Here is a 20,869-nt window from a genome sequence, read left to right on the forward strand (position 1 = left end):
AGTTAGAACTTTAAAAACACTGTAAGTTCTGATCTACCACTTCCAACTTCACTTCAGACAGCTGCCTCCTAAAAGCTTGGAGGACTGCACCAGGTAATTACCAAACACTGCCCCTAACAGACGGCCACATCACTGCCTGAACCCACACAGTTTCAGCTATCCTGAGAAGTTGCACAAAATCGCTCCTTAGTCTGTAGACATGCATCTACATCACTACCCTAAAGGTGAAACACTTATTTTCCCTCCCGCCTTCCCCCAGCTGGTCCATCAACAGAAACTTCTCCAGCTGTCTCTCCGCTGTTTGTGGGTTTTCTGTGGGCACAACGGGAGCCAATGACGAGCAGCACTCTTCTAACACCGGGGCTCCAACATTCTTAATTCTCCCTTTCTCGTTTCTCCAGTGGAGCCTACACCCAACTTTGTCCAAAGACACAAACAAATTCAAAATCCATTCACGCCTATTACTAATTTTAGAAGTGTGTAAAATCCCAGAGCCCTAACTCCACAAAGCAGAGCAGTCCCCAACAGCGTTACTCTGCTAGCCCGACAGAAACCGAAGCACCCACATGTGTGGGCTCCAGAATAATCCCGACCAAACACAGCAAACACGTCTAAGTCCACGCCACGCTGGTCGCTCCTGGTATAACCAGGATACGTGATCTGTTCTGAAAAAACGTGTGGGGAAGTAACCAAGGTGGAAGGCAGAAGGGCATCCCTCTCCAGCGATAACTCCCCTGGCCGGGAGTTTCTCCCCTGCAAGTCGCTCCAGCTGTACCAGTCACCGTTTCAGTACTTTCGCAGAAATACCTGAGCGGAAGGGAGGGAGAACTAGTTCAGCTTAGTTTTGGTGGTTCACTGCCCTGCTGCCTTGGGCATCTAGTGAGAGGGGACCATCACAGGGGAGCCAGGACAGGCGGCTGCTCCGCTTACATAACCAGCCCTCTCCCTCGGTTTCTGTCGGGCTAGCAGAGTAACGCTGTTGGGGACTGCTCTGCTTTGTGGAGTTAGGGCTCTGGGATTTTTACACACTTCTAAAATTAGTAATAGGTGTGAATGGATTTTGAATTTGTTTGTGTCTTTGGACAAAGTTGGGTGTAGGCTCCTCTGGAGAAACGAAAAAGGGAGAATTAAGAATGTTGGAGCCCCGGTGTTAGGAAGGCTGCTCTTCATTGGCTCCCGTTGTGCCCACAGAAAACCCTCTCCTTACGCCCAGGGTAAGCCCCCAGGGACCTAAAGCCTGCCCACCTGGCCCTCCCTCCAGACACCATAAGTAGGCCAGGTCCTCCCCTCCATCCATCAACCACTTCCAGGACCAGCCAGGAAGATATGATACTAGCCAGGAGCTAAATGTCTGCAGGAGTCTGAAGAGCCAAATCCTGTCCAAACTTTCACATCTTCTCCAGCCTTTCTCTCTGAGAAAGAGCAACCACCTGGCAGGACCCGGCCACTCCTCTAACTCCCAGGTTTACAATGAGCTTCCTTGCAACTGGGAAAATTACTGGTTTATCCAAACAGATCTCTAGGCTTAAACTTTACCCAGCTGCCCATTCATTAACGCTGGGGGCCCAGCATCACGACTTCTTTTATCCCTAAAACCTGAGTGAGAATGCTTAGCTCCACAAAGGAGAGGAAGGGACAAATGCTCTCCACAACAGTCTTCCAATTAATAAATTCAGAAGAAATCAGGGAAACAGAGAAGCACGACTGCAACACAGGGGCTACAACCACCAATGACCGCAAAATAATCCAGCAAAATTTAAAGAGAAACAGGGTCCCTGCATGGCCTCTGAGCACCTGCCCCCAGAACGTGTACCAATTTCAAGAGAGAACGGTAACTTCACAGGGGAGGCACCTGGCAGGTATCACCTTAACCGACTTCTCACAGCTACCAGCCCCAATAGGGAGTCGTGCTTATCTCCGGCTCCCGGATACCTCGTGTACAGAAGGACACTCTACCCCTGTGTAGTCTTGTCAGTAACACGCAGCAGCCATCCAGTCAGGAGAGAACACTCCACGAAGTAACTGGCCAGTACTTCTTAAATACCCAAGCAGGTCTTCACCGGTGGGACCCAGACTGGATGTTGGGGCAGCACAAGGACATTCGGGGAAGTCTTGGCAAAAGTAAGAATACAGCCTCCAGTGAATAACATTACAGCGATGTTCATTTCTCAGTACGGATAACTGAACCCTGGTTCTCTGGGATGTTCACAGCAGGGGAAGCCCAGTGTAGCTGCACGGGAACCCTATGCAGTTAAAACAGCAGCTACAGTCCTAACAACAAGCCTGTTCTGTCAAACAACACTTCTAATGTACTCAGTTCTTTTTAAAACCCTTCCCCTCTCTCTCATTTATGAATGTATTCTGAGTTCCTACTCTTTCCCGCTTTTTTCTCCAAAAAACTTCCAACCTCTATACTTCAGCATTTTTCAGAGTGGTCATTTTTCTTGCCAATGCAAAGCAAGATGAGTTTTCCTGTCCAACCACACAGTGACCTAACTTAAGTCACTTTATGAGCACTTCACCGTCTCAGAGCTTCACCACAATTAACAATGAACAGCGGGCCTTTCAACACACTTGCAAACACTCAATTCGAAACGAGTAAGGCAGGCCAGAAAAATCAAGCCATCTAACAACGCCACAGCCCGACTGTGAATCCAGTTCTTCTGGCTCCAAGACCAAATTACTTCACAAAAACCGTGCTGTCTGCGTTGTAAGATGCAATTTCCATCGCCCCAGAAAGGCAAATCCGATGTGACTTTTAGGAAACTTCTAACTTCACATTGTAAGTGTCCAGGGATTCTGTAACTAAGGCTTCTGAAATTCAATGGAAAAGTGGTGTTCACGTAATCCGAACTTTTATGAACTGTTAGAGAGAGACTTCAGTCTCCTCCTCTTTAGCCACCCTGGGGGCAAGACTCCCCCAAGAATCTGAGACAGTGCAACAGCCATTCACTTGTTGGTATCTGCAAGTCACCCCAGCCCCACAAAATTGTCTAAGTATCTGTTTCCGTTCCTTAAAAAAAATATAGTCCAAGCCGACCCCTAACGCGGGAGTCTGTTTGGGGGCTACCGCCGGAGCCGAGGGCGCTGGGCGCGGTACCGTGACCGAGACCCGGGAGAGACCGACTTCCCTGGCGCTGCGCGGCCGGGCCCCGCTCTTCCTCGGGGAGCCCCCACAGCCCTCCGCACGCTACCCGACGGCCCCGCAGCAAACCGAGCAGGTCGTCAAGCCAAGCGGGAGCGCTGCCCGCGGAGAACGGGCCCCAGGTGGCGGCTGCAGGAGGCCCTGAGAGGATGCTCGCTTACTCGCGGGCTCTGGCTGCGTGCAAAGGCGTGGGACACGCCGGTGACCTCCTCCCGTCCCCGGACCCCGACTCGGGGAAGTGACGTGGGAACAGCTTCGCGCCCCGGGCGGGCAGCCCTCGGTCCTGCAGCAGGTGCTGGGCACGAGCCGGACGCCGCCGCGGAACGCCGACACCCCGGGTCACTTGCCTCCCATTCCTGCAGGAAACGCCGGGCCTCGTCAGAACCAACGGCCTTATGCCTCCTGAACTCGTCCTTCACGTACTGGTCGCCCAAGGCTTTGAGGTCCGGGGGCAGAACCCGGTGCAGCTGCAGGATGCGTCTGTACAAAGCTCGGACCTTGCTAGCGTGCGACCCGGCCATCGCGCCCGGCGCGGACCGCACGCGGCGCCTGCGCACTGGCACGCGGCGCGGCCCCGCCCCCCTGAGGAGTCGCGAGTTGGAGCTCCGGAAATCGGGCGGAAGACGGCGCGCGCCTGGTTCCGGTTTGGTACGCTCTAGAATCCAGTCCCCCCGGAAACGCGAGCTCTGCGGCGAGCGGGGGAAATGGGCCGGTCTCTCCCCAACCCGGCCGTGAAGGGGGGCGTGGCCTTCGCGGAGCCGCGCCTGCGTCCCGCCGCGGCCGGGCCACCTGGGGCCTCTCCGCCTGGCTCAGAGCGGAGCTGACGCCCCTGTTCACACCCCCGCCTGCATGGGTGACCCCGGCCCTCCGACCCCCGGCGGTGTCCAGTCCCGGCCCGCTGGCCTCGGGGCCCCTGGCCTGCCCTGGTTGAGGCCCTGCTTCGCCGCGCCGCACCCACCAGCCGCGAACTCCCCAGGCCCTCCGGCTGCTTTTTCCTCCGTGGCGCACTTTGTCCCCGCTGCAGGAGGAATTCCACGCAGGAGGGGCCTCGTGTTCTGTGCACTGAGGTGGCCGGGACCCGGGAAAGGGGAGTAGTTGAGTCCAGGTGTGCAGCGCCTCACTGGCCGGCTGCTGAGAGGCTAACGCCTGCACGGAGCCTGCTCCTCTGGCTGCACGCGCTGACCCAGTGTAGTATCCGCAGGGCCCACCGCAGCACCGAACAGATACAAGCTCTCCAATATTTATGGCCGCGAGTGGAGGGTTGTTTTTTTGTTTTGTTTTGTTTTGTTTTTGTGCTTACATTTAAGGGAAATGTTTGTTTCAAGGGACACAGAACACTTTTTAAACTGGACTTAATTTGGAATTGTGAAAAACCACACGGATGGCAAGGACTGGATGGCAATGTGGTTATTTTATTTCAGGAAATTTCTCGTAACCATACTTCATCTGTTAATATCCCTGTAAATTGAAAATTAATTTCTTGTTCCAGCTTACTTTCTTTTCTGGTTTCCTTTGGGGTTAAAGTACATGCACAAGAGATACTTCTTTCAGAGCCAAAGCTCTTATAAAAATGTGGAAAAAAAGCATCCTGCCAATGAATTAATAAAATATTTTTTAAAAAATTAATTCAGCGTAAAAGGAGCAAAAAAGGTCCACAAAGCATTGGGAAATAAATACTTGGGGATGGAGATGATGGGGGAGACAGCAGCCAAGACACGGTGCTGTGGTTAGGCCTTGCGGAGCCGAATCAGCGATGACAGGGAAGAAAATGACAGATGACCTGTATTTATTTTTACAATGAGCTGGGCAGTGGGTTATGTTTTGAGGACAAAACTTTCCTTGATGCCCTGACCTTCCAGTTTTCATTCTGTAGTCAAAACAACCACAAACTCCAAGTCAGATCTGAGTGATATTCCTGGCCACTGACTCACAAGAGTACAGTGCCTGCAACCCTGCCTCAACCTTCCTGCCCGTGCCTCTCCATCCCGTGTGTGCTGTTCCGCAAGTCTCGGAAGCACTCTGGGCCTGGGTTTTCAGGATGTCAGAGCTGGGGCACGTGGTTCCCAGTGTGAGCATGACAAATCTGATTCCCTCCCCGGACCACCTACCACACATACAGGGGGGAAAGAGGCAGCTAAAGGAGGTTATAGGGAATTTCTCATACAGAAATCAGCAGACAACAAATGCTGGTGAGGATGTGGGGAAGGGTACCCTCATCCACTGTTGGTGGGAATGTGAATGGGTGCAGCCACTGTGGAAGACAGTATGGAGCTACCTCAGAAAGCTGCATATAGACCTAGCATATGATCCAGCCATCCCACTCCTGGGAATTTACCCAAGGGAAATGAAAGAGTTATGAAAGAGTTATCTGTACCCTATGTTTACTGTACCCTATGTTTATTGCAGCTCAATTCACAACAGCTAAGATGGAATCAACCCAAATGTCCTTCATCTGAAGACTGGATGAGGAAATAGTGGGGGAGGGGGCTGGCATTGTGGTGTGGTGGGTGAGGCCACCACCTGCTGTGCCTGCATCCCATGCAGGTGCTGGTTCAAGTACCAGCTGGTCCACTTCTGATCCAGCTCCCTGCTGTGTCCTGGGAGGGTAGTGGAGGATGGCCCAGGTGCTTGGGCCCCTATGCCCATGCGGGAGACATGGAGGGGGCTCTGAGTTCCTGGCTTTGGATTGGCCCGGCTCTTGGCATTGTGACCGGAGTCTGTCCCGGTTGCAACCTCTTCCAGGCCAGCTCTCTGCTATGGCCCAGGAGTGCAGTGGAGGATGGCCCAAGTGCTTGGGCCCTGCACCCAAATGGGAGTCCAGGAGAAGCACCTGGCTCCTGGTCCTGGCTTCGGATCAGCGCGATGTGCCGGCTGCAGCGCGCCAGCCGTGGCGGCCATTGGAGGGTGAACCAATGGCAAAAGGAAGACCTTTGTCTCTATCTCTGTCTCTGTCTCTCTCTCACTGTCTACTCTGCCTGTCAAAAATAAATAAATTTTAAAAAAAGTAGATAGTCTTGAATCAAGTTTATACATACAGGTCCAAGAAATGGGAGAAGCAAATATATTTATAGAAATCCTACTCTCTGAAAGTCAGATTAGAAAACTGAATGACAGAATGATTCCCCAAATGGCCGCAATGATCAGGGTGGTCCATGCTGAAGCCAGGAGCCCAGAATTCCATCCCAGTCTCCCACGTGGGTAGCAGGGACCCACGCATGTGGACCATCCTCTGCTGCTGCTTCAGGTGTATTAGCAAAGAGGTGGATCAGAAGCAGAACAGTGGAGATGCAAACCAGCGTTCTGATATGAGACAGCAGCATCACACGTGGTGGTTACCACCAGGCTCCACTCTTGCAATTGGAACATGTATCCACAATATTAAATTGTTCAAATAATACCCGAAGTTAATCAACCCTTCCCTGCTTATGTTCTGCAATGTCTCGTGTGGATGTCACTTGGAACTGCAGGTCCAGATTATTGCTTTAAAATGTTTGTCTTAGGGACACATATTTAACATTAATTTTTACAGATTTCTAGTGTCACCTCTGTTTTTTTGTACCCCATTTCCTTCTCCAGCATTCATTTTAGAATCTAATAGGAGGAGAATTTTGGTGGCTTGGGTTTATTTAGTTTGGCTTTGCTTCTGATCTATCTCAAACCAAGGGCATGTAACTCCTCAGGAGTGGAATATTCCACTCTTTTTTAAATTTGATGTTTTGTTCTGCTATCCCTACTGGATGTTCTATTCGATGGATGCTAGAACTCCAAGTCCGTTGCTAATGCCTCTACTTTCCATGTTGGTAGCCCTTGGTACTTTGTAACAGGAGAATCCCCTGACTTTACAGATGTGTTCATTCTGCCAGTCAGCCCATCCATTATGTCTCTAATATCATCCAATTCCCTTTCCTAGTGATGCTGCCCTATCTCCTCTTTGTGGATATCCCTGTGCTTATCCAAAAGTCCCAGTTTGCTTGCTCTGTTAACTGTCAAGCTGACATGTCAGTCCTTCCATTTGCTCAGTGTATTATCTTCTCTGATACTGGTTTTCCTCAAATGCAGGTGATACTAACTAGGTATTTAACTTTCATATTTTAGATGGCCAATCAGCGCACCCATCTATTCTCTCTGCCTTGTTCAAGAGAGAGCCAATGCAGGCTACTAGGGATTGCATGGCCATCTGTTGTGGGTAAGAGCAGGGGAGCAGAGAGGATTTGCCACCAGGATATCAAGTCAACCTGGGTATCTTAGTGGGCAGTCTTACACTTGGAGAAACGCCCATCCCCTTGTGCCCTTGTCAGCCTATTTAGGGCGCTCTTCCATCTTTCTGACCAAGGTCCCAAAACCCACTGCGCCCCCTAGAGGCAGCCGCCTGCTGCTCCTGCTTCGCGCCCTGACACATCCCTTGGTGGTGCAGAGACCCTCTCTGTTGTTCGAGTTCTGTCTTCTGCATCGTAGGCATCACTCTCTCCTGCTGCTGGCTGTGCTGTTCTGCTGACCTCTTGAGCTGGATTTTCTATTTCAAGCAGCTTCCATTTACCATCCATTTCTTAGGGATTCTTCACAGTTTCCGGACCATGATGAATTCTCCTTATTTTCCAGCCTAGGGGGGCAGATACATACATACATACCTTGGGGGACAAGATATTTGGCCTATCAGTGAACATGTTGCTTAGGATGCCTGCATCCCACATCAGAGATTCAAGAACTGGCTCTGCTTCTGAGTCGAGCTTCCTTCTTTTTTTAAGACTGATTTATTTTATTTGAAAGGCAAAGTGACAGAGAGGGAAAGAGAGAGAAAGAGAGAGAGAGAGAGAGAGAGATCTTCCATCAACTGGTTCACTCCCCAAAATGCCACAACAGCCTGAGCTAGGTCTGCCCATAGCCAGAAACTCCATCTGGCTCTCCACATGGATGGCAGGGGGCCAAGCACTTGGGCATCATCTGCTGCCTCCCAGGTGCATCAGCAGGGAGCTGGATCTGAGGTGGGGAGAAGCTCAGACCATCGCTTCCATGCAGCAGCCCCAGCGATCGACCTAAGCTGCCCTTCCCCGAACTTCTTGAAGCACCCTTGGGCATTGTGTGTGTGCTTGTGTGTCAATGATGCCTTTAGAGTTGGTAAAACTGGAACCAGGGCAGTTAAATAACTTCCCAAATTGAGGGGTGTAGATCGCAGGGAGCCTCAAAGGCCCACAAAGCAGTTCATCATTTATAGGGTAAGTCATGAGGATTTCAGCCAGGAGGACATGATGAGAACATTCTTCTGTAACAAAAAATCTGAGTGGCACTCAGCATAGCGGCTAGGACGCCACTGTGGACACTCACATCCCATATCAGAGAGCCTGGGCTCCAGTCCTAGCTCCACTCCCAGTTCCAGGCTCCTGCTTGTGTGCACCCAGCAGACGAAGACCCAAGGACGTGGGTGGAGACCTGGATGGAGTTCCTGGCTGCTGCCTTTGACTTGGCCTTGCCTGGCTTCTGTGGGTATTTGAGGAGTGAACCAGCAGGCGAAAGATATCTCTCTATCTGTCTTTGTGTCTCTGGCTTTCAAATACATTAAATTTCAAGTACATTAAATTGGTAACAGGAAAAGAAAAGAGAGTAATCTGGCAGTCTGTGCAAAAGATACACTATTGAGAGAATAAATGAACTCATACTTCCACACATACAAAGGAAAGGCCCTGCATGGACCCATAACAAACACACACCAGGCCCTGAAGAATCTGATGAGTACAACAGTCTACACTTATGTCACCAAAGATTCCCAAGATGGCAAAGCTCTGCGAGAGCAGAAATAAGGCCATCATAGACATTGGATTTAGAGACTAGTCAGATATGGAGAAATGGAAGGAACAATGGTTGAGACTAAGATGTCTCCACATTTTCCTTTATGCAGATGCAGTTAAAGAGAAGTCAGTAGGGACTGGCGCCACGGGTCACTAGGCTAATCCTCCGCCTGTGGCGCCAGCACCCCGGGTTCTAGTCCCAGTCGCGGTGCCGGATTCTGTCCCAGTTGCTCCTCTTCCAGTCCAGCTCTCTGCTGTGGCCCGGGAGTACAATGGAGGATGGCCCAAGTGCTTGGGCCCTGCACCTGCATGGGAGACCAAGAGAAACACCTGGCTCCTGGCTTCGGATCGGTGCGGTGCGCCGGCCACAGCGCACCAGCCGCAGCTGCCATTGGGGCGGTGAACCAACGGAAAAAGGAAGACCTTTCTCTCTGTCTCTCTCACTGTCCACTCCGCCTGTTTAAAAAAAAAAAAAAAAAGAAGAAGAAGTCAGGAGGGAGAACTGCTTCTGGAAACACACTTTGGAGGGGCAGCCTTCCCTAAATGATGCATTGAAAAGTTGCCTAATTGTGTCACAGCAATTGCCTTGTGGTCTAAGTCAGTGGTTCTCAGCTTGCACTGTGTATTACCATCACCTAGGAAACTGGTTAAAAAAAAAATGCTGATTCGTGGGCTTCCCTCCAAACCACTTGAACTAGGAATCACTCTAAACGTCAGTGGGTATGAACTTGGCAATGATATTGCTTGGATGCTCCCTTAAGGTGAATCTGATGTGCAGCCAGCAGTAAGAACGGTCAAAATCTCATCCTGGAGACACTGTGTTCAGGAAATATGCTCATGATGTTAAAGCTACTGTGTCAACAACTAGTTACTGAATGTTCAGCCTTTTCAACACTGAAGAGTCCTGGCAACAAAGAGAACAAAGATTTTAATACAATTAACAATACGTTAAACCATAAAAGTGGAACCTGTCTCTGAGGAAAAGCATATAAGGCAAAAAGAGCCAAAAAACATACGTGAGTTAATTCCCCAGGTATAAAGCAGGAGGTGATCAGAACATAGGGTTGTCTGAGCTGCTCCCCCCAGAATCTGCCCACAGGCCACACCCCCAAAACCACATTTCTCTAGGAAAATAACTTAAACATTCCAAATAACTGACACACATTTGGAACACAGCTTAAATACACAACACTGACGCTCTTGACCTTGATCCCCACTCTCCTCCAATTCCCGCCTTCTCCCAGGCCTCTCCACGCTATCCCAACTCACCAGGGAAGTGTCTTCATAATTAGCCTTTTGTTCTCTCACTGCTATCTTCAGTCTCCCCAGTAGTACTCTGTTGAGCACATGAACACTCAGATGAATAGTTCTAGTACACACACACACACACACACCTCCACATATTCCACCTTCTCCCTTGAACTACCACCTATTACTCTGCTTCTTTTCATCAACAGACTTGAAAACACATATTCCCACATTCTCCATCTCCTTACCACTTTCTACTTCATCCCTTTTAATTTTGTGTTGGCCCCATTACTCCCCTAAACTTTTTCTCCACACTCATTAGACCCTTACTTGTCTTCCCCCACCTACCCCTCCTGACTTTCTAGAAACCTTTGCATCTAGGGCTTCCATACATTTGTACTGCCCGGAGTGACCTCACTCCCAGGGCCCACGGTGCTGCCTCCTTGGCTGACTGTAGTTCTTCCAGCCCCTATGCGAAGGCTCAATGCAAACAGCTCCTTGACTGCTCTTGGCTTGTCCAGCTGTCCCCAGCAATTGGCAATGCTCTGCTGCCCCCACCTGGCCAAGCCCACGCTCATCACTTCAGAGGTCTTGGCTGGATTCTTACCTGGAAAACCGGGCCAGAAAAGCTTTTCCAAATCTCACCTGCACCTCTGACCTCTCCAACAGGTTCAGCCTTCCTCTCTCTCAACCCCCAGATGAGTCTCTACTGCAGGTCCTGTCATCTCTTCAGGGACTTTGTCCAAACTGAACTCACCGTTTTTTTTCCAAAAACCTTTCTCTCTCCACCCTTCTTCAATTTACCTAAACTCAAAACTTGGGTGGCATTTGTGACACCTTTCCTTTTCTTGATATATCTTGTCGAGGATTCCTTGTTGAAACTTCTTTAATAAAACAGGCAGTTTTTGGGCCTGCGCTGTGGCACAGTGGGTTATCGCCCTGGTCTGAAGCGCCAGCATCCCATATGGGCGCCGGTTCGAGACCCAGCTGCTCCTCTTCCGATCCAGCTCTCTGCTATGGCCTGGGAAAGCAATAGAAGATGGCCCAAGTCCTTGGGCCCCTGCACCCAGATGGGAGACCCAGAGGAAGCTCCTGGCTTCGGGTTGGCGCAGCTCTGGTCGTTGTGGCCAATTGGGGGAGTGAACCAGCGGACGGAAGATTCTCTCTCTCTCTTTCTGCAATTCTGACTTTCAAATAAATAAATAAATCTTAAAAGAAAAAAAAAAGCAGGCATTTTTTCTCTTGTGCAGCCTACACCCTTTATCTCTTGATTTAAGAATTGCAATCATCTTCTAATTGGATCTCCTTTCTTTACTTTTTTTCCACCTTGAATCAATTGGACATAAAATGCTCAGGTTTGTCTTTTTTAAATATGGCCTCATTCAGGTCTCTGCCATAGCTCACACGCTTCCTAAGCTTTCCCATTGTTTCCAGGGCAAAATCTTTGCCTCAAGGATACAGCTGGATGGAAAGTCAGGCCTCAACCAAAGACAAAAGTTGCAGCTGAACTACTGTTGACCCACTTTTGAAATTATATTGTGCATGGCACTCTTAAAATTGAAGGAAAAAAATTCTAAACAATAATTCAAACATTGCAACTTGAAAACGCCATTGTACTTTTAGCCTTCAGAAAATGAAATATATAAGCAAATACAAAATTTGATGGAGAAAATTATTCCTCTTCTCACTCCAACCCCAACCTAGAATAAATTCACATTTTCACAATTGTAATGTGACTAAATAATGTTCAACTAGCTCTGTCATCTTTAGGCTGCGTGAACTCGGACTGGTTGTTTAACCTCGCTGTATCTCAGCTTCCTTCTCATAGAAGGAGAATGACGTTCTGTACCTCAAAAGCTTCTTGAGGGGACAGGCGTTGCGGCACAGTGGGTAGGCTGCTGCGTGGGTCACCCACATCCCATGTCGCAGTACCACGGTTCGAGTTCTGGTTCCACCTTGGTTCCAACTTCCTGCTAACACGAACCCCGGGAAGCAGCAAGTGATGGCTCAAGTACTTGGGTTCCTGGTGCCCGTGTGGGAGATGCAATGGATATCCAGACTCCTGGACTTGGCCTGTTCCAGCCCTGGCTGTTACGGGCATTTGGGAGGTGAACCACTGGATGGGAGATCTGTCTCTGTCTCTCTGCCTTTCAAATAAAATAAAAGTAAATAATATTTTAAAAACATTTAAACTTCATGTGTAATTTAAAGATTTAATTTGTAGAAAGCATTTAGACTGTTAGTGCCTGACACGTAGGAAGTAATGATGAGAGTTAGATGATGATTGATGACAACGATGATTATGATGTAAATTATCAGTAGAAACTACACTGTCTATTTTAGAAATACGATTTTTGACTAATTCTCATATTAGATCATAATATTACTGTTAGATACATGAAATTTAAATTATCTAGACTAGTGATATAGTATAATAAGACTATAATTATCTAAGCATTTAAATTATTTTTCCAATTTTATTGGTTTATAATTGGCAAATAAAAATTATATATATTTAAGGTATACAATGTGTTATTTGACATACAAGGATTTTTTTTTAAGTAGGAGGAAATAAAATTAATGCAAAGGTTCTACAAACTTTTTTTTAAGATTCATTTATTTATTTGAGAGGTAGAGTTACAGACAGAGAAGGGAGAGACAGAGAGAGAGGTCTTCCATCTGCTGATTCACTCCCCAATTGGCTGCAACAGCCAGAGCTGCGCCAATCTGAAGCCAGGAACCAGGAGCTCATTCTGGGTCTCCCAAGTGGGTGCAGGGGCCTAAGCCCCTAGGGCATCTTCTGCTGCTTTCCCAGGCCATAGCAGAGAGCTAGATGGGAAGTGGAGCAGCAGGGACTCAAACCGGCACCCATATGGGATGCCAGTGCCACAAGTGGAGGCTTAGCCTACTATGCCACAGTGCCAGTCCCATCACAAACATTTTGAAGTAGCTTTTTATATGTACACATTGTGAAATGATTACCAGAATTAATTAATATATCTATCATCTCCTTAGTAACTTGTGTGTGTCTACTTGCAAGATCTACTTTTTAAGCAAATTTCAAATAGAAAATACATTACTATCCATTAGCAATATTCTCTATACTGTACGGTAGGACCCAGAATGAGGTGTGTACCCACTGGCTGGCATCTCCCCACTTCTACCACACCCGGGTCCCTCGTCACCTTCCTTCTGCTTTGCTTTGATGAGGCTGATTTTTTAAATTATGTAGAACACTTTTTATCTATTCATTTGTTGACACACCCTACGACTGTTTTCATATCTTGACTACTGAGAATAATCCTGCACTGAACATGGGAGTGCAGCTGTCTCTCCAAAATAACGATTCCCTATCCTCCGGATTAATACTCAGAAGTAAAATTGCTAGACCCTATGGTAGTTACTCCCTTCCTTCCTTCCTCCCTCTCTCCCTCCCTCCCTCCCTCCCTCCCTCATTTCCTTCCTTCTCCCCTCCCTCCCTCCCTCCCTTCCGTTTTCCAGGAGTAGAGATAGACAAGACAGACTTCTCATTGCTGCATTTTGGCTCTGATTTGCATTTTCCTTTGATTAGTATTGTTGAGCAGCTGTCGTAAGCCTGTTGAGCAGGTTTCATAAACCTTTGGCCATTTGTGGCTCTTTGAAAAAAATGTATATTCAGGTCCTTTGCCCATTTTGTAATTGAGTTATGGGGAGATTGCCACTGTATAACTTCCTTATATATTTCAGATATGTTAACTCTGTATGATACAAGGCTTGCAAATATTTTCTCCCACTCTGTATGCTGCCTTTTCACTTTATTGGTTGCTTCTCTTGCCATGCAGACTTTTAGTTTAATGTAATCCCACTTGCTTATTTTTGCTTTTGTTGTCCATGCTTTTGGTATCATATCTTAAAAAAATCATTGTCAAGACTAATGTCATGGGACCAGGGCTGTGGCACAGTGGGTAAAGCTGCCATCTGCAGGGGCATCCCATATGGCCACCAGTTTTTTTTTTTTTTAATAGGAATCAAGCTTTATTATCGATGATTAAGGAGCACAGGAGAGTGAAGCCCTCATGAGTGGAGGGCCCGCCACTTGTCCAAGGGACCACGACTGGGGATGTATTTGACCCCGCAGCCGTCTGGAATGAGCTGCTTCTCCACCACCATGTCTTCAAATTCATCCGCGTTAAACTTGGTAAAGCCCCACTTCTTTGAGATGTGGATCTTCTGGCGGCCAGGGAACTTGAACTTGGCCCTGCGTAGGGCCTCAACCACATGTTCCTTGTTCTGCAGCTTGGTGCGGATGGACATGATGACCTGGACAATGTGAACTCTGGCTACTGTGCCTTGGGGCTTTCCAAAAGCACCCCGCACACCTGTCTGTGGCCTGTCAGCACCAGCACAGGACAACATCTTGTTGATTCAGATGACATGGAAGGGGTGGAGCCGCACTCGGATATGAAAGCCATCTTTGCCACAGCTTTTTACCGTGTATTTGTTGGCACAAATACGGGCAGCCTCCAGGGCTTCAGAAGAGAGCTGCTCATACTCACCCGACACCACGTGGCCACACAGTGGAAACTCATCCACTTTTGCCTTCTTCCGGCCCAGATCGAAGATACGGATCTTGGCATCAGGGACACCTCGGCAGAAGCGAGACTTAGGGTACAGCTTGTTCTTACAATACCGGTAACACCGGGCGGGGCGGCGGCCCCTGGCGACACCAGGGTCTTTGGGGACACCATTTTCTATCATGGCTGCTCCACTTCTGATCCAGCTCCCTGCTAATGCACCTGGGAAACCAGTAGAAGATGGCCTAAGTCCTTGGGCTCCTGCACCCACATAGGAGACCTGGAAGAAGCTCCTGGCTCCTGGCTCCTGGCTTCAGCCTGGCCTAGCCCTAGCCACTGCAGCCACATGGGGAGTGAACCAGCAGATGGAGGATCTCTCTCTCTCTCTCTCTCTCTCTCTCTCTCTCTAACTATGCCTTTCAAATAAATAAATAAATCTTAAAAAAAAAAAAAGACCAATGTCATGAATGATGTCCTGAAGCCTTTGCTGTATGCTTTCTTCTAGGGGTCTCACAGTGTCATCTTTTATTTAAATCTAAATCCATTTGAGTTGAGTTGACTTTTGTGTGCAGTGTAAGATAAGGGTCTACTTTTATTTATTTTTACATATGGATATCCTATTTTCCCATTACATATTCTTGGAACTCTCCATTTACTGAAGAATCTATCATTTTCCTATTTCATATTCCTGGCACTCTATCCAAAATCATGGGTTTACATCTGTAGTTTCTAATCTGTTCTAATGGCCTATGAGGGTATGCCAAAAAGTTAATAGAGGCAACTAAAACATAAGTTTATTTGTTTATTTATTTATTTATTTGACAGGCAGAGTGGATAGTGAGAAAGAGACAGAGAGAAAGGTCTTCCTTTTTGCCGTTGGTTCACCCTCCAATGGCCGCTGCGGCCAGCACATTGTGCTGATCCGAAGCCAGGAGCCAGGCACTTCTCCTGGTCTCCCAGGCAGGTGCAGGGCCCAAGCACTTGGGCCATCCTCCACTGCCTTCCCGGGCCATAGCAGAGAGCTGGCCTGGAAGAGGGGCAACCAGGATAGAATCCGGCACCCCAACCGGGACTAGAACCCAGTGTGCCAGCGCCACAAGGCAGAGGATTAGCCTGTTAAGCCATGGCGCCGGCCTAAAGATAAGTTTATTTTAATGCAAAAAAATTGAAACATCCACATGGCCTTCCAAATTTTCATGAAAAATACATATTTTGTGAAACTATGCAGGAATTTCAAAAATCAGTTGTACCAAAATTAACTTATCTTTTAATTCTTTTTCCACAAACCTTTTGATATACCCTTGTATGTGTTTATTTTTATGGTAGTACCACACTGGGTTGATTACTGTGGCTTTGTAATATAATTTTGAAATCAGGAAATTGATACCTCCAACTGCATTCTTTTTGTTCAAGATTGCTTTGACTATATGGTGTCTTTTGTGGTTCCATACAAATTTCAGAAATTTTCCTATTTCTTTCAAAAAATGTCATTGGGCTTTTGACAGAAATTGTGTTGATCCTGTAGACCACTTTAGTAGCATGAACATTTTTATAAGAAATTCATGAACATGGGATATCTCCCCATTTATTTGTATCTTCAATTCATTTGATCAATGTTTTATAGTTTTCTGTATGCTAATATTTCATTCATTCATTCATTACATATATTCAAACATGCTTTCTTTTTGATGTTGTTGCAGAAGAAATTGTCTTCTTAATTTTGTTTTTCAATAGTCTGTTGTTCAAGTATAAAAAAGTAACTCAGTTTTATACATTGGTTTTTTGTTTCTAAACATTTAGTGAATTTGTTTATTTGCTTGAACAGTTTCTGTGTGGGTGTGTGATGCCTCCAGAGCTTTCTACATATACAACAATGTCATCTGTAAACAGAGATCATGATGCCTTTTATTTCTTGCCTGACTATTCTTGCTAGAACTTATAGTGCTATGTACTTACAGTACAATACTATTCTGAGTAAAAGCAGCAAAAGTGAGCATCCTTGTCTTGTTCCTAACCATAAGGAGAAGCTTCCAACTTTTCACCAGTAAATATGATATGCTACACTATGGGCTTGCGATGATAATTGTGTGAGGTATATTCCTTCTATGCTTAATTTGTAGTTTTTCCAAATGCATCTTCTTTCTTTTTAAGATTTATTTATTTATGTGAAAGTCAGAGTTACACAGAGAGAGAAGGAGAGGCAGAGAGAGATAAAGAGAGAGATCTTCCATCTGCTGGTTCAGTCCCCAATTGGCCACAATGGCTGGAGCTACACCAATCCGAAGCCAGGAGCCAGGGGCAGGTGCAGGGGCCCAAGGACTTGGGCCATCTTCTACTGCTTTCCCAGGCCATAGCAGAAAGCTGGATCAGAAGTGGAGCAGCCAGGATTCAAACCGGCACCCATATGGGATGCTGGCATTGCAGGCGGCGGCTTTACCCACTACGCCACAGCGCCGGCCCTTCGAAATGCATCTTCTACATACATTGAAATGCTCATGTGATTTTTATCCTTCATTATATTACCTTGGTGTATTACACTTATTAACTTGCCTACATTGAACCATCCATGCATCTCATAAATAAATCCCTCTTGACCATGGTATATGATCCTTTCTATGTGAAATTTTCCTAGTGTGTTAATGAGCATCTGTGTTACCAGAGATATTGTATTCTTTTGTCTGGCTTTGGTGTTGAAGCAATCCTGGCCTTGTAAATTGAGTCTGGAAGTGTTCTTTCCTGTTCAGTTTCTCAGATGAATATGAAAAAGATTGGCTATTTGTTCTTGAAATGTAGAACTCATCTGTGAAACCACCAGGTCTTTGGGCTTTTCTTTGTTGCAAGGTTTTTGATTACTGATTCACTATCCTTACTCATTATTGATCTGCTCGGATTCTCTATTTATTCATAATTCAGTTTTGATAGGTTGAATATTTCCAGGTATTTATCCTTTCTTCTAGCTTATGCAATTTGAGGAACTATAATTTTTATCATAGTCATTTACAATATTATGTATTTTTGTGGTATCACTTGTGTCTCTTATCTCATTTTTCTGATTTTGTGTATTTCTTTTTTCTTTTTTTTTTTGACAGGCAGAGTGGACTGTGAGAGAGAGAGACAGAGAGAAAGGTCTTCCTTTGCCGTTGGTTCACCCTCCAATGGCCGCCGCGGCTGGCACACTGCGGCCTGCGCACCACGCTGATCCGAAGGCAGGAGCCAGGTGCTTCTCCTGGTCTCCCATGTGGGTGCAGGGCCCAAGCACTTGGGCCATCCTCCACTGCACTCCCGGGCCACAGCAGAGAGCTGGCCTGGAAGAGGGGCAACCGGGAGAGGATCGGTGCCCCGACCGGGACTAGAACCTGGTGTGCCGGCGCCACAAGGCGGAGGATTAGCCTAGTGAGCCGCGGCGCCGGCCCCTGATTTTGTGTATTTCAATATTTTCTCTCTCCTTTCTTAGTCTAGGTAAAGGTTTGTCAATTTTGTTTTATCTTTTTAAAAAAAAAAAAAAACTCCTGATTTCATTAATTTTTTTCGATCATTGTTCTAGACTCTGTTTCATGTATTTCTGCTCTCATCTTCCTGATCTGTTTTTTTTTTTTTTTTATTCTTTCCACCTGTTTAGTTTGTTCTATGTTATCAAGGTGTTAAGTTTGGGTATTTCTTTGAGATTTTTCTTTTAACTTTTAATTGCAATTTTCCTCTTAAAATCGCTTTTGCTACATCCCATAATTTCTGGTTTGTTGTGTTTCCATCTCAGTTGTCTCATTATGCTTTTAAACTCCCTTTAAAATTCTTGTTTACTTATTAACAGTTCAGGAATGTTTATCTAACTTCCACAAATCAGTGATTTTTCCAGTTTTCTGCCTATTGCTATTTTTAGTTTCCTTCCATTTTGGTGGGGAAAGATTCTTGATGTGATGTCATCCTTAAATTTGTTAGACTTGTTTTGTGTCCTAATGTATGATCTATCCTGGACAATGTTCTATGTGTGCATAAGAAGAACGTGTCTTTTACCACAGTTGGTTAAATATTCTGCATATGTCCATTTGGTCTAGTATAATTCAAATTCAGCATTTCCTTACTGATTTTCTTTCTGAATGAGCTTACCTACTATTATTATATTGCTTATATTTCTCCCTTCTGTTACTAGTTGCTTTATATAGTTAGGTGTCCCAAAATTGGATTCATATTTATAACTGTTACATTATCTTTATGAATTGACATCTTTATTATATAATGACCTTCTTATTTCTTATTATAGCCTTTGACTTAATATCTATTTTGTCTGGCCTAAGGATAACTACTTCTGCTCTGTTTTGCTTTCCTTTAGCATGGAATATCTTTTCCTATTCTTTCACCTTTCACTCTATATGTGACTTTCAAACTGAAGTGATCCTTTTGTAGGTAGCATATAGTTCAGTTATTTTTAAACATCTATTCACTCACTCTGCCTTTTGTGATTAGAAAATTTAATCCACTTATAGTCAATGTAAGTATCGATAGATAAATACTCACTGGTGCCATTTGCTGATTTTTTTTCTCGATGTGTTATAGACACTTAGTTCCTTTACTCCTCTCTTGTTGTCTCCTTTCGTGATTTGATGATTTTTCTATTGTGATGTGTTTTGATTCTTTTCTCTTCAGCTTCTGCATATCTGCTATAAATTATTACTTTGTGGTTACCATGAGGCATTCATGAAGTATCTTATGATTATTGACAGTCCATTTTAAGCTAACAACAAATTCCCTTGCATATAAAGCTACATTTTTACTGTCTCCTCTACTTTTTGTTTTTGGTGTCACAATTTGCTTCTTTTTATATCATATATCCACAAACAATTATTGACTGTATTTAGCCTTTGTACAATTAACCTTTATGTAATTAACCTTTATACAATAGCTTAAGTGTTTATATACCATTACAGTGTTAGGGATTCTAAATGTGACTACATACTTTACCAATGAGTTTTGTACTTTCATATGTATTCATTTTACCAATTAATTATCACTTGATTCAGCTAAAAGAACTTCTTTCTGCATATTGCATATTTTTGATAGGCAAATCTAATGGTGATGCTCTCCTTCCACTTGTTTCTTTAGAAAAGTCTGTATATCTCCTTTGTTTCTGAAAACATGTTAGCTGGGTAAAGTAATTTTGACTGTCAAGTTTGCTTTTTCTTTCTTTACTTTGACTATATCACCTTTCTCTCTCCTAGACTGCAAATTTGGGAGAAACTCTGCAAGACATTGGCACAGGCAAAAACATCTTGGAAAAGACCCCAGAAGTACAGGCAATCCAATCCAAAATTGACAAATGGGATTACATCAAGCTAGAAGGTTCTGTACTGCAAAAGAAACACTCAACAAAGTTGAGGCAACCGACAGAATGGGAGAAAATATTTGCAAACTATGCAACTGATAAACGGTTAATATCCAGAATCTATAAAGAGCTCAAGAAATTCAACAACAAGAAGATAAACAACTGAGTTAAAAAAAAAAAGGGCAAAGGACTCGAACAGGCATTTTTCAAGAGAGAAAATTCAAATGACCAACAGACACATGAAGAAATGCTCAGAATCACTAGTCATCAGAGAAATGCAGATCAATGATGTTTCACTTCATTCCAGTTAGAATGGCTACAACAAATGCTGGCGAGGAAATGGGGGGAAAGGTCCCCTAACCCACTGCTAGTAGGAATGTAAACTGGTGCAGCCACTGTGGAAGACAGTATAGAGATACCTCAGAATCTGAATATACATCTACCATATGATCCAGCCATCCCACTCCTGGGAAGTTACCCAAACCAAAAGAAATCAGCATATGAAAAAGTTATCTGTACCCCATGTTCATTGCAGCTCAATCCACAATAGCTAAGAAATGGAATCATCCCAGATGTCTATCAACTGCTGATTGGATAAAGAAATTATGGTCTATATACACTATGGAGTACAACTCAGCTACAAAGTACAATGAAATCTTATCTTTTGCAACAAAGTGGATACAACTGGAAACCATTATACTTAGTGAAGTAAGTCAGTCCCCAAAATACAGATATCATATATTTTCCTTGATTGAGGGTAACTAATAGAGTTATAAATATAATATATTGAGTTATATAATAATAGAGGTATAAATATAATATA

At 45.4% G+C, this 20,869-nt stretch overlaps 2 protein-coding genes and 1 long non-coding RNA gene across 3 annotated transcripts in view; all 3 read right to left on the bottom strand.

The window, feature by feature from the left end:
• SDHAF3 (succinate dehydrogenase complex assembly factor 3) overlaps positions 1-3,694 on the bottom strand; it is a 43,880-nt gene extending 40,186 nt beyond the window's left edge. The window contains exon 1 of the mRNA XM_062179071.1: positions 3,493-3,694. Coding sequence (XP_062035055.1) covers positions 3,493-3,666 — 174 coding nt within the window. The 5' untranslated portion in view covers positions 3,667-3,694. The remainder of the gene's footprint in view (positions 1-3,492) is intronic.
• Positions 3,695-7,726: 4,032 nt separating this feature from the next.
• Positions 7,727-12,311, bottom strand: LOC133749837 (uncharacterized). Its single transcript, XR_009864624.1, has 3 exons — positions 12,026-12,311; positions 10,198-10,264; positions 7,727-9,384 (listed from the first exon to the last, which is right to left on the bottom strand). It is a non-coding gene; the product is annotated as an uncharacterized LOC133749837 (long non-coding RNA).
• A 1,894-nt stretch (positions 12,312-14,205) lies between these two features.
• On the bottom strand, positions 14,206-14,888 carry LOC133749158 (large ribosomal subunit protein uL16-like). The gene has a single exon (XM_062178342.1). It carries the CDS (start codon positions 14,569-14,571, stop codon positions 14,230-14,232), a length of 342 nt encoding a protein of 113 aa, XP_062034326.1. The 5' UTR covers positions 14,572-14,888; the 3' UTR covers positions 14,206-14,229.
• Between the last annotated feature and the right edge of the window lie 5,981 nt (positions 14,889-20,869).

Source organism: Lepus europaeus, chromosome 20 (assembly GCF_033115175.1).
Source record: "Lepus europaeus isolate LE1 chromosome 20, mLepTim1.pri, whole genome shotgun sequence".
NCBI classification, from domain to species: Eukaryota; Metazoa; Chordata; class Mammalia; order Lagomorpha; family Leporidae; genus Lepus; species Lepus europaeus.

Bases quoted from the DNA above. Each gene is read 5' to 3' on its own strand.
- LOC133749158 (XM_062178342.1), bottom strand. From the start codon at position 14,571: ATGTTGTCCTGTGCTGGTGCTGACAGGCCACAGACAGGTGTGCGGGGT.